Source organism: Corvus brachyrhynchos, unplaced genomic scaffold (assembly GCF_000691975.1).
Source record: "Corvus brachyrhynchos isolate BGI_N302 unplaced genomic scaffold, ASM69197v1 scaffold202, whole genome shotgun sequence".
NCBI lineage: Eukaryota > Metazoa > Chordata > Aves > Passeriformes > Corvidae > Corvus > Corvus brachyrhynchos.
The window spans coordinates 305,279-318,559 of record NW_008238132.1 but is presented as its reverse complement, the minus strand read 5'-3'; the positions used below and the strand labels follow the sequence as shown (position 1 = coordinate 318,559).

Below are 13,281 nucleotides of genomic sequence, written 5' to 3'. Positions count from 1 at the left end.
GCACATTTCACATTTTCATTTTTATTTTAAGGCTGATTCTCGTATCTGACTGGTCTCTCCCAAACTTAATAAAATGCCTTTGAGAATAATTTATTAGAACTTGTTCTCTCCCATTCCCCCCTCAAGCTCAAATAATTAAAAAATTTAAATAGTAATGCAAAGAGAGATGACGAGATGCTTACTGGCAATATCTCTTTCAATCCACTGCGCATAAATTCATTTCTGATGTGAAGCCTAAAATCCAAGTCATCAGGAGATGTAACAAGAGCATTGATGAGCTGCATGCAAGCTACCTGTAACAGAGTAAATAATAAACTATTTTATTTCTTAGATTTCAATATGCATCACAATCAAAAAGATACAACAAACTAGTAATTAGACACTACATCATTTCTAATTATAAAACTACTGTAATCTTGTAACTAAGCTACTTAAATTCCTGATCATCCACATGAGCTATAAATATCACCCTAGCTCACAAATTTTCATAAAAATTAAATATTTTCTCACTCTCTTGAATTTTTTCATTTTATACAAATAGCAAGTTCCTTTAGCCAATGAACTGTAGCAGATAAAACATAATTATCAACATTAAAAAAAATCTATACATATATATAAGAAGTTAGTGACATAATAATGTCTGTGTACAGTGAAACATATTTTTTTTAAAATGCTGATTAAATTAAACTGAGTCTGAAGAACAGAATGGGTTTTGTTCCACTTCTTTTTGAAATAGTCACTCTTTAAACATACTGAGCATTATAGAATACTTCATGGGAATGACTCCTCCAGCTCAAAAGAAAGTAACAGGCCAACTAGTGAGTAGATCCTCTTCTAAAAAATCAAAAGACTCATCTTGAAAACCCATAGCCAGGAGCAGGAATTCACTGTCCAGATTCATGAGCCTTTAGAATGTTGGCAACTTACTGTTTATCTCTAATAAGGATGCAAACAGCCATTATTTCCTTTTTTTACCCTCTTTATTGTTTGCATGTCTTGTTTCAATGTACAAGAAATACGTTATTCAATTAATTCCAGCATTTTACAGGCTTTTTAAAAGCAACAGACAATTACAGTTGTATTTAGAACATAAATACTATGTAAACAATTAAAGCAATCTGGTTCAAATACTTTGCTGTAAAGCCTTTTATAGTCTAAAAAATGATGATACATTATGCCATAGGCAAAAGGCGATACTGGAAAGATGCTATCCCAGTCATCTTCTAAGTAAGTATAATTCCAACTACTGAATTTACATATGGTCACAAGAACAACTAGATGTACAAGCTACTTTGATACAGACTGTGAGAAACAACAGCACTCATTAGGCTTCCAGAAGGAACATGCTAAGATTAAAAGACAGCACAGACCACAACCATTATCCTACCTTTATCCTACTGTGAAGAATGTAAGCATGAAAGGAGCTTTAGATATTATTTCAGCTGAACTGTTATGGAGGTGAATGACAATTAGCATAATTTAGACCTGTTTGACTACAGTGTTAGTCTATGTAGATGAACTTAGTAGCTAACACTCTAGAAGAGAACAGCTTTGTTTTAAGAACAGAGGTGTAATAAATGTAAACAATCTGTTAATGTGAGACCTGTGAACCTGCCAAGAAAATCAAGTCAATCAGACTGTGAGCTCACGAAGGTTGTTAGGGACGAAACGTTACAATGATCCAATTAAGCATGAGGCATTCTCCAGCCAATCCCATAAATTATGTATTTGGAGTCACTTGAAAAGAGAACCTCAAGGGTCCCCAACTCTGCGCTAGGAGTCGGGACCATCTTTTCAGCTTCTGGGGATGTCTGAAAGGACAAGAATGCTCAAGGGAGGACGCTATGGTTGGAACCACTGTACTAATCCATCCAACACCTGTCCTGGATAAAAGCTGCCACAACGGCATCTATTCTTATATTACTCTGTCATACTACATACCTTGCATCAGCAATAACTTTAAAACAGTAATAGAAGGAAGGAACAAGCTTTGCTCCTTTTTCTTACTTGAAGGAAGAGCTGAAATTAATTTCTATTCCCTCAGAACTTCTATGAAATTCAGTACATGCAAATATCTAGATTTGCATAAGAATAAAATAGAAAACTATCATTTTTTATTGACATAAATAAGGAAAAGCACAGTAAATTAAATTCATAAAATCATAGAATGTCCTTAGTGGGAAGGGATTCAAAAGGATCATCAAGTCCAACTCCCAGCCCTGCACAGGGAAGTCCCAAAAATCCCACCTTGTGCCTGAGAGCATTGTCCAAATACTTCTTGAACTCAGACAGGCTTGGTGCTGTGACCACTTCCCTGGGGAGCCGCTCCAGTGCCCAACCACCCTCTGAGTGAAAAATTGATACCCAGTCCTAATATCTAACTTAAATATCCCCTGACACAGCTTCAGGCCATTGCCTCGGGTCCCATCACTGGTCACCACAGAGAAGAGTGTCTGCCCCTCCTCTTCCCCTCACGAGGAAGCTGTAACTGCAATGAGGTTTCCTGTCAGTCTCCTCTTCTCCAGGCTGAACAGACCAAGTGACCTCAGTTGCTCCTCATATGGCTTCCTCTAAAGGGACTTCACCATCCTCGTTGCCCCCCTTTGGACACACTCTAACAGTCTGATGTCCTTCTTGTATTGTGGTGCCCGAAACTGCATACAGGATTCAAAGTGATTATTTAAATCAACTGCGTAAGTGTTAAGATAGACTTCTGTAACTTACTCCAGACAATGATCAAGTTACATCATCTAAACAAAATAAAACAACACAAGTGGAGGGGGAATCAAAACTAACTGATCAAATGTGAAAACGTATTAACAGAAACAGAGAGCGAGATAACAACTTTGATAGACTATTTGCAAAAAGCATCTATGATTAACAGATCTAACTCCTCAAAGGTAACAAAAGAGGGAACACAACAACAGAATCTGTAGGGTCAGTTAAAGACCATGGTGGAAAGGAGTGCCCAAAGAAAACAAAGCAACACAAACAGCAACACTTTGTCAAGTGTTCTACTGGTGTGTGAAAGGAGATCACAAAGTAGAACAGAGATGAAACAGCTCAAGGGTGGGAGAAGAACTCAGAGAACCAAGCTAACATGAGAAGTAACAAAAGAACATTGATTCTTCAAACATTCAAAGTTTTTTAAAAAATTGAGGACAAAATAACTTTACTTGCTATTACATCCAAGTTTATACTGAAATGTATCTTGACACTGAAGAAAATGAAGATGGCAGAAATTATATTGACAATTAAAAGGCCATTTTCTGGAAGATCTGGACAACTACAGATCAGCAAGCTTGACTTTTTCTACAGTACAAATGTATTTTGTATAGTTGAGAACAAAATGAGTAATATAAAAAATGTAACACGAATCAATGGGCAGTATATATAAATGACTTTATAAAGCAAAGTCCTATTTCAAGAATCAATAAAAGGTGTTTGCAAGGCCCAAGGAGCAGGCAAGAACGCTCCAGCCTAAGTCTGGACTTCAAAAATTTAAACCAGTTTGCAAAATGTCAAAACAATTTAGAAAAATGTAGAACACAGCATACTAAGTAGATTAAATCAAAAGTTCTACCAGTATTAAATAATATTAAATTTGTTTTTAAAAAGTTTTTATGGCTCAAAAATTATGTGGTTGTATTAAAGTCTGTTAAGTGTTTCTTACAGCTTCCCCCTGTCTCAGTGTAAGTCTGCCTTTGTATTCTTCTTTAAGAAAGTGTTTAACAGACACGGCAAGGCAATGAAAGCCTGTTCCAGTCCTTCCTCCATATTCTTTACAGTGAGCGCAATTAGATCATCACCTGATGAGTAAAAATAAATAACCTCATGTATCAAAGACGAATATACCTATGGTGCTTCTTTCAGAAAAGTATTGGCATTACATTAGTAGCACTTGGTTTTAAAAGAACTCAGTTAAGTAGGAATATAGCTAACAATACCATTACATTGCCTTAAATAAAGTATGTTTCCTTGAAAAAGATCTTTCCAATTTCAGGCTTCTTAAAAGTTATAAATAAGAAACAACCCTTGGTTATTCTTCTCTTCTTATAAAACTGCTAAATTGATAACAAGTTGAGCCTTTAACTGTCACAGTGGATTCTTCATCTTTGTAGTGCCTGTCAGAACAATTCTTAGGATACTTCTCCTCCCTGAAATGTGTTATTTCCTTCATTTTATACAATTTACTTCTGTATGTATGTCTACAGTATTTTAGAAACTTAAGGGAAAATAGGACTTTGTTAACTTACCAATTATTTTCTTCAAATTCAAACGAAACCTCTGTATTACTCTTGAAGCTTGTTTCTGCTCAAGTACTTCTTCCTAAGAGTTACTCTAATATGTGACTGCCAAAGCATCACTCTACACTAGGTTACAAGGAAGGGTGTTAACCCCAGAAAAGGAAACTACAACTACCAAAAGATAAATACAAATAATATAATTATCTTAAATCTAAACACTGACACAACAATAACAAAAATTTTGAAACCACCTAAGGTGCCCTGTCCACTTCCCAAAAGTAGACTGAATAAAATCTTCCAGGAATTGTCTCAACAGCACCCAACAGAGAAAAGAGGTACTGCTGCACAACCAAGTACTTTTGGACACAGAAAAAGCTCCTCATATTGAATATTTGTCTGTAGTCCTGTACAATCTTGTTCAGGACACGTGGCCTTGCATCCCACTTATTTTTTCTATTAACAGGCTACAAGTTTTGTATGAAGCTAATACCAGATGGTTCCAGACCTTTCAGGCTTTATCGAGACTTGGCTTGCCTGTCTGGAGCTCAGCTTTGCCTTATTCAGTTGCAGCAAGATTTGTCTAGTAACAGAATCACTATCACCCCACTAGCTGTACATCTTTCTTAGCCTTGTACAAGTCTCTGGCATAAAGTTTACCATTACGTACATTTCTGTAACTAGTGGATAGAATATGACCATAAATAAAATGCAGCATAGAAAGGAATAGGCATGGAATGGGAGTGGAGAGGAGCTAGCACTACCAAGAGCAATTTTATTAGACCACTAAGACTTCACTTAGAGTAAAATTAAAACCTTGGTTTTGAATACCAGGTGTATTCTTTAGGCCTACAAACTGCACGTTACAATGTCACAACAGAAGAATTTGGATGCAACAAGTGGTAGAAAACGCAGGCAACCAAACCAGTTAAATTTAGTGCAATTAAACCTTACAGAATATATTGTCTTATTTTCTAAGTATGGGCTTTATTCGTAAAGCTTTTTGTATTTGTTTTGGTATGGGTCCATTTTGTATTTGTCTTCCCCTTCAGCAGCCAAGATGAAAATTTTTACTTCCCCTAATTTTGATCTGATTTAGTTGAAACAAGTTATGCCATCTCCAATTCATCTCTCTGGGGTAGTAAATCTTTCACTCAATTGCATTTTCTGGATTCAATTAGTGTGCCATTCGAAACCAGTAATTCAGTGCATTGACAGCTGCCACCAACATCTGTTCTCCTGTTACATCAGTGAGGCATTTCAATGACTGTAGACTTCACTGGACAACACTACCATACAGTCAGTACTAAAGTACAGTACACTACAAGGTTACATTTACATTTCAAAATAAGTCAAACTCCACGTTGTTTGATTATATATAAATTGGAACCTTTGTCATTGTTATCAGAAGTTTAAAACACAGTATGTTTTCCTGCAAAACTCTATGTGAATGGACTGTTAAGCAAGGAAACAGCATTTATTGCAGATTATTTAAACTATCAGTGAAGAGTCAGTCAGAGATTGAAAATGTACTACTATGAAAAACTCTAGTTTGCTCTTGATCAGGATTTATCTTTGAGATAGGCAGGGCAATTTCAATGAAAGGATATCTACAGATGTAATTGTTTCCAAAAAAAAGGTTATTTTCTTTTAATTTGCCAAATCAACACAGTGCATGTGCACATGCGCTATTCAAATGCAACAGAGCCAGATATGACAATGAAAAGCAAGAAATTCATCAGTAAGAAGTACTGCTATTCAAAGTACTTCTAATCAAATTTAATCAAGTGGGAATTCAATTGCAGTTCATAACAAGAACATACTTTAGCGTTCCCGGAACAAACAAGACAAAGATTCATTGGATACTATTAGCAAACTATTTATTTGTGTAGGAATACAAAGTAACAGTGAAAGTCCCAAACACAAGTCTACAAAAAGGAGAATGAAAAAAATTTATACAAGAGGAAGGAAACACAAGTCTAAGCAAGGCATTGCTTACACATCTAGATTTGAGTAAATTGGATCACAAAATCTTTTTTCTAAGTTTAAAAACTTTTTAAAGGACTAATGATAAAGGCAACAGCAAGAATCTGATAGTGGATCACAAACATTTAAAACATGCTCCAAGTGAAACTAATTCAGTACCTAGCAGTTAGTATTAAATACTTAAATCACACAAGATGACAAAAATTTGAAATTAGTTCATTCAGTCTTGACATTTAGGTAAGGTAAGCTTTGTTCTGATTGACCCTATTACATAAGCAGTTATGGAAAGGACCTCATTAGCACAGAACAACCAAGAATCATCAAGTTATTCAGCAAACCAAAATGTCACAGCAATCTCACATCCTCATATTACTAAATGAAAAAGAAAGATTAAATGGTATTCCCTGACAACTGAAAATACTGGGAGGATAAGGCTACTGATGAATACCTAAGATCTTTTACTTTGTCACAAAAATGTTTCTCCTAGGATACCCATGAACCTGCACATTTCCACAGGGATAAGCAGTGTTCATTTTTCAGGAACTTAACCAGGAAAGGAAAAATTGCACCTTTGCTTCACCATCGTACCTCTTCTCAGTCGTAACTGCAAAATTAGAAGGAGCTGGCATCTGCAACTAGATCTGCGTGGAAGAATAGCACTCTTCCTTAGTTAAACCACCTGCTTGAGAAGCAGTGGTGAAAGACGATGATTAGAGAGCACAAGCACTCGTTCGATTCTACTAGAAGAATGAGAAGTAGGCAACAAACAAGTTGTTGTTTTCATCGCTTTCTTACATATCAAAATGGGTTGTGCCCAAAAAGCTGTATTTCCTGCTTCCATGACTTGAACAAGCAAAGTATTAGACTTTTCAGTTGTCATCATAAATATACAAGGTATCAGATTGCCTTGTATTCATTTTAGACTTAAGATGTTAAACTACATTTACTTTACAAAACCAGAAACTCAATATTACTCCAGGCTGTAGTTATATTCTCAGAATAAGATCACTAATCTTCTCTTGAATCATGAAATTAGTTAAGTATGCTTTCCATAATTTTGGATTTTATGAAAGATAAAGGGAGAATATCTTTTGCTTTCAACAAATGCAAAAAATAGACATGGCCTTCACTACAAATACAAAAATTGCCCTACTGAGGCCTTTTATGTATTCAGTCTTCTAGTAACAGAAATGTTAAGTCAATCCAAAATTGAAAAGGTCAGTTGTTAGTGTCAAATTGAACTGCCACAAAGCAAGCATACATACATCAAGCAGACAATCAAGGCAAGTATGCCAAGTAACTGACAACTGTAAACTTCTGTCTCATTAAAACACTGTCAAATTAACCACCAGGTCAATGTCATTGTTAGAAAAGTTTACAGCTGATTCACATAAGGAACCTTGATTTTTCTGGTCTTAAAAAAAAGAAATCTAGCAAGCATTTATGAAGTCTGAAAAAGTAAATATCAAAAAGCCTTTTAGCAGAAGGAACATACTCTAATGAAAGTTTAACTAAAAAAAAAAACCCAAAAAAGAACTTTTCTTGAGTTTCCATGTCTACACAAGATACAGCAAATGAAACAGCAAAACATTACCTATTTGCAGGAACTTCAGGCTAACACTCTCAGCAAAGCTAAATGAACATATTTAGCAGAAGTATTTTAGCAGAAGTATTGCAACTGTAACATTTACACAAATTCTCATTTTTAACAATGCTTCTATCTTCTATATCAGAGTATAACAAAATACCAGATGGACGTATAGCCCAATTGAGAGAAGGCACAACTGGTAGGAACAAACTTTTTAGTATCTGAAGAGCAGTCCCAGAAAAAAAAAAGTTGCTACTGCACAGGTAACTCAGCTGAAGTTACCTGAAGCCAAATCTGACTGATTTGGCTACCTCACCAGTGGTATCTTGCTAATGGAGCTGAGCACCCCTTGAAAAAGTGGGTACCCATCATGGGTAAAGGAGAGGTACAAAGGACTAACTTAATTTGCCTGATGCTTCAAATAAACTAAAGGGGTGCTTTTAGGGGAGTTTCACATGCATTTTCAACTATAAAGAAAAGGAAGCTACAGATTTTTTCTTTATTAAATCTACACAGATGCAAATATACACAAGCCCTGAAAATTCAGCATCACATCTGAAGGCCTAACACTCAAAACAACATCCTCCTAATTTCAAGCTGGTAGTCCTCAAACCCTTATACGTTCTACAGACTTAGATACAACATCCTGGAACTGGAAAAGAATTTTCGTGAGCTACAGCATTTCTCCCTTCTAAATCAAAATATTTTATAATTTTTTTTTAATATCCCAGAGAAAATTTGGTATCTCAGAAATTTTTTGAAATTCCATAAAATGTATGGATAGCCCAGGGAAATTGTGGATGTCCCACCCCTGGAAGTGTTCAAGGTGAAGTTGGACTAGGCCTTGAGCAACCTGGTAGCCGGGTTGGAAGCACATGGTCTTTTACCCAACCCATACTGGTCTACGATTAGATGAGAGAAGGGGTAACGACGAAGGGACAATTTTTCACAAGAGAATTCCATTGGTACTGGCAAAACCAAACTACAAACAATTCTCCACCTCCAAATATTCCTTTATGGTTAGCTTTTCTGTGAGACAGATGAAACAAACAGCAACTTCTATTGTCAGACATGAACTTTTATTTAATATAAAAGCTGAGTAACACAAACATTTCTTTCAATCTTTAGATTAATCTTCTACTATTTTTGTAATAGTCACAAAGAGTTATAATCATGAACAGCTTCCAGTTCAGCTAGATTACATGAATATCAATGAGTTCACATCCACACTCTCAGACCAACGATTTATAATGATCATTCAAATGCAGTGTAATACTTTGTGCCTTCCTGCAGTAAACTCTACATCCAACTGAAGAAAATTGAAAATAAGGTGAGTTTTCCTTCCTCAGACTTTGAGTGCAATTTTATTATATCATAAACTGAGCATGAGAGATAGACCTCCCAATGATTTAATACATTACTTATAAAACACAGTTGCCTAAAAGCTTGCTTTTTTATTAATCTTCTATTATTAATCTTCAGTTTCAATAAATATTGCCAGAAGTGAGATGATATTCTTGCACCCAAACATATGATTTATCCTTTATTTTAAATTTATACTGTCTTTTAACTTGCAAAGGTAAGATCTGAGTGAATAGAAATCAACAAATTAACCTGCAACACCCCTGTGTTTCCAGGACTGAATCTTCCCATGGCACATTTTAAAAGACAAAATTATAAACAACATTCCAAGACTTGACCCCAATTTGAAACAGTATCCCTACTCCTTTTTATTGTAATGACTTGTTCAGTCCAGAAAAATACACAATTTTATTTTTACTTGTTGCAGTGGTTTGTTAAAAAAAAAAAAAAAGTACGTACTTGCAGCTGGACTGAGTTATCCTGAAGACCTTCTACAATAGGAGAGAATCTATCAACGTTCCTTTCCTCTGCTGCTGCTGTTACAGCTTCCAAAATTTTTTCAAGGCTGTGAGAAAAGAGAATCATTTCACTCAGCAGAGATATTTAAACTTGTTCATTTGCTATCTGAAAAGCCATGTTGCCAAATTATTCACCTGCCTTAATTTCTTGTAAACAATTTCTTGTAAGCAATACCTGTTTCCTTTACATATTCTTGTAACCAAAGAATGACTTACTAGATTACAAGGGTTAAGAGAATTATGCTAATAAATATTAAGCAAAAGAATTGCTGCACAACTATTTCCATCTAATCAGTACATCCACACGTCAAAAAGAAAATTCATTAATATGACCACATATCCATGAGTTTATTTATATTTTTAATTAAAAAATCACAAAGGTATTCTGAAAACTGACAATACAGATACTACTTTCAAACCTAAATTGAAAATTTTATCATTTCATTCAGATATAACTATAATTTGGGATACTGTAAAATTACCTTACTATTTCTTGCTTGAATCCAGTACTTACATGTTTTCCTCTCCAACAATGCACATTGCAGATAGGAGTTTAACTATATCCGTCATCATGTTACTTTGCTTGGGATCAATTGCTTTGGTCAGCAACAAGAGGCTCCTCTCTTCTCCCAAAATTCTTTCCAACCCATACTAAACAGAAGAACATTTGTAAGGGAGAGAATCCAAATGACTATCAAATATCTAGAAATGACAATGATGGTTCCCTCAAGTAAGTATTTCAAATGACATTTAAGTCTGTGAAATACTTAATTAAAAAAATTAAATGAGAGAGAAGTTCCAAATAGGTCACTTATTCTGTAAGAAGGGCATATATCAGCATCAAAATTCCACATTATTTTCTTGGAATATTTCTGCAGAGAGGAAGTGGCAGACTTCTGGCAGAGAGAAAGAACTTCAAACCACAACTGACCAACCCAACACTTCACCAAATTGCACAGACTTATACCTATCATGTATCTTATCTAATCAAACTGTAGTAATTTAGATACCAAGATTAAATAAAATCCCATACCTTATTATTCATGAAGGCTCTCAAACATTGTATAACTTTATGCTGACTCCTCTTCACAACTCTGTCCTGACTGAATAAATCAAAAATTTAGTGTAAATAAATGCTCTTTAAATATTAAGAAAAGCTAACATTTTTATATTAAAGCCTTACTTTTTTGTCTCAACCAATCGTTCCAAAACGTCCAACAGCAGTCCCAGACCTTCTCGGCCAAAGTTTTCAACCCAGCTAGAGAGAAAGAAAAAAGACATTTAAAAAAATTGACATTTAGAAGACTAATCACAGTGAAAGAAAATTGTCACCAAAAATAAAAGCAGACATAACTGGATGGTTTTAAACCCAAAATATCTCCAAGAGAACACAACAAAAATTTTAAATTTCCGCTACTACCAAAGGCATCTTCTGGTAAGGTTAAACCCTTGGCCGGTTGTTTCTACATGAGACAGCTGCTTCACGGTCCTGTTTAGTATTGCTCAAAACCCCTTGATATCAAATACAAGTAAAGGAACACCGGCAGCAGCACTTATAATTATAGTAATAGAAAACTGGATACTTCATTTTTTTTTCTTCTAAAAGTAAATATATTATGAAAATAGATTTTCTCTTTCTTGGATGGGTATTTTATTCTGAAACAGATTAGGCAAATAACTGGCAACTATTTTTGGCAGATCTGGCCATATCTGTCCTAAAGATAATCCTACAAGATTCATTTCTTTGAACATTTTGTATTAGCAGAATTATGAGCAGCCACTTTGCTGTACATCCAACAGCTGGGGATGATTAACTAAAATATTGATGTATTCTTACTGCCCTTACCTCTGCTTCTATAAGAGAACAAAATCTACTTACACTACCCAAAGAAAACACTCACTTTTTTGTCATTCTGACAAAATACTAAGTTATCAGTGCCTCTGTTTTCAATGTATTAAAAATGTCCTCTTAATGAAATTCAATCTCTTGCAACTATTATACAAAAGGAGAAGAAATAGTTGCAGATAACTAGTTACCTGTAACGCTATGTACAGCTAGATCACTTGACCACTTTTGATGAACTGTGCTGGCAACTGTGAGGTCAAAACACCTAAATTATTTACCTGAAGATTAGTCACCAAGACTGTCCTTTTTGAGGCTTTCTTTTTATAGCAATGGGAAATAAACACAGCTTTTTGCAGTAAGCCATAGATTTCAACACCTGTTTCTAAGTACCAGGGATCAAACTACTCAGCGTCATTTGATTCAGATCTTCTCTGTGAACTAATAATATATTTTGCAATAAAAACTAATTGAAAACAACGTTGTAGAACCACTTCTTGAATTAGAAACTGAAATGTCAACAAGATTTAACAGTTAAGTTGATTAAAGTACAGGAACTGAAAAATCAGAAAAAAACCCAACCCTAAATTATATATTGTCAAAAATATCACAGCCCACAAAATACACAATGACAGGTTAAATTCAATATTAATACCTTCATCCTTTCTTAATATATATGCACAAAATAAAATCCCAAAGTTTCATCCATTATTTCTCATTGTCCATATCACACAAAGCTGAAGTCTAAATAATCATAGATTTATAGCAGCTGGACCAGAGGTCGGCATTTTTGTGTCAAAGCAAGTTCTTACTCAAAGATCTGGCTACTGGCAGGAAAATCAAGGTCATCAATATCTGCATCCAACAAACATCAACTGTTGCTACATGTTAGAAATATGTTTTCAAAATGTTTACTCCACAAACATTTAGTATGAAAAACAGTGTGTTGCTGTTCTACTTTTGCTTTTACATATAAACCGTACATAAGAACTTACGGGTTTTAATAAGGCTATTTTAAAATGCTCTCTTTAAGTCTAGTGAGGTCTATGCAAACATTACTTTTTCAGCATCACTAAATACACCAGAAGACTGTTTCAGAACACGTATGTTCTAATGGTTGTGATCTTTCTTTTGATTTGTAAACTAAAACACATTCATGGACAAGTAGTAGAGATTGTTTATTAAACAGATGTCTATTCAAATACCTCTTCTCTGGTGTTTTTGTAAGCCATAGTCACTCTATTTCCAATTCTAGGCTCTCAAATTCAGACATATTCTTAGGCCACACATCCATTAACTAGCACCTCACCAGGATCACAGGCCTTGGTTTGTTTTGGTTTTTTGGGGAAGGGAAAGTTAACTTCTCTCTCGATGTGTAGGAAAGAAGCAGCAAAAGGAATGACACACAAAAAGATGAAACTATCCACTCATATCAAGAACAGAGAGAATAGAGTGCTCTAAACAGAATGTCACATTTCATAGATGTTGTATTTCTCTCTCCAAGCATATACCAACAAGCAAAGTTCAGGCTGTGGGTTGTTGGGGTCTTTTTTAAGAAGGGGAAGCAATTTTTTATCTAAAAGTAGTTTCCCATTCAGGGAGGAATTATATCTTCCGTAAAACCCTTCATCAGAATAAGTCAGGCTACTGTAAAGCATGTTTCCTCCCATATGAACCATGACGTATTCTAAATAAGAAAAGACAATCCAATTCAGAAACAAATTAATAGAAGGAAAGAAG

At 34.9% G+C, this 13,281-nt stretch overlaps 1 protein-coding gene across 2 annotated transcripts in view; it reads right to left on the bottom strand.

The window, feature by feature from the left end:
- DIAPH3 (diaphanous related formin 3) overlaps positions 1 to 13,281 on the bottom strand; it is a 200,974-nt gene that overhangs the window by 166,451 nt on the left and 21,242 nt on the right. For both annotated transcript variants that reach the window (XM_008633134.2, XM_017733559.1), the window contains exons 5-9: positions 10,882 to 10,956; positions 10,732 to 10,801; positions 10,213 to 10,349; positions 9,640 to 9,745; positions 183 to 293 (exon numbers count right to left, since the gene is read on the bottom strand). In XM_008633134.2, coding sequence (XP_008631356.1) covers positions 183 to 293; positions 9,640 to 9,745; positions 10,213 to 10,349; positions 10,732 to 10,801; positions 10,882 to 10,956 — 499 coding nt within the window. The remainder of the gene's footprint in view (positions 1 to 182; positions 294 to 9,639; positions 9,746 to 10,212; positions 10,350 to 10,731; positions 10,802 to 10,881; positions 10,957 to 13,281) is intronic.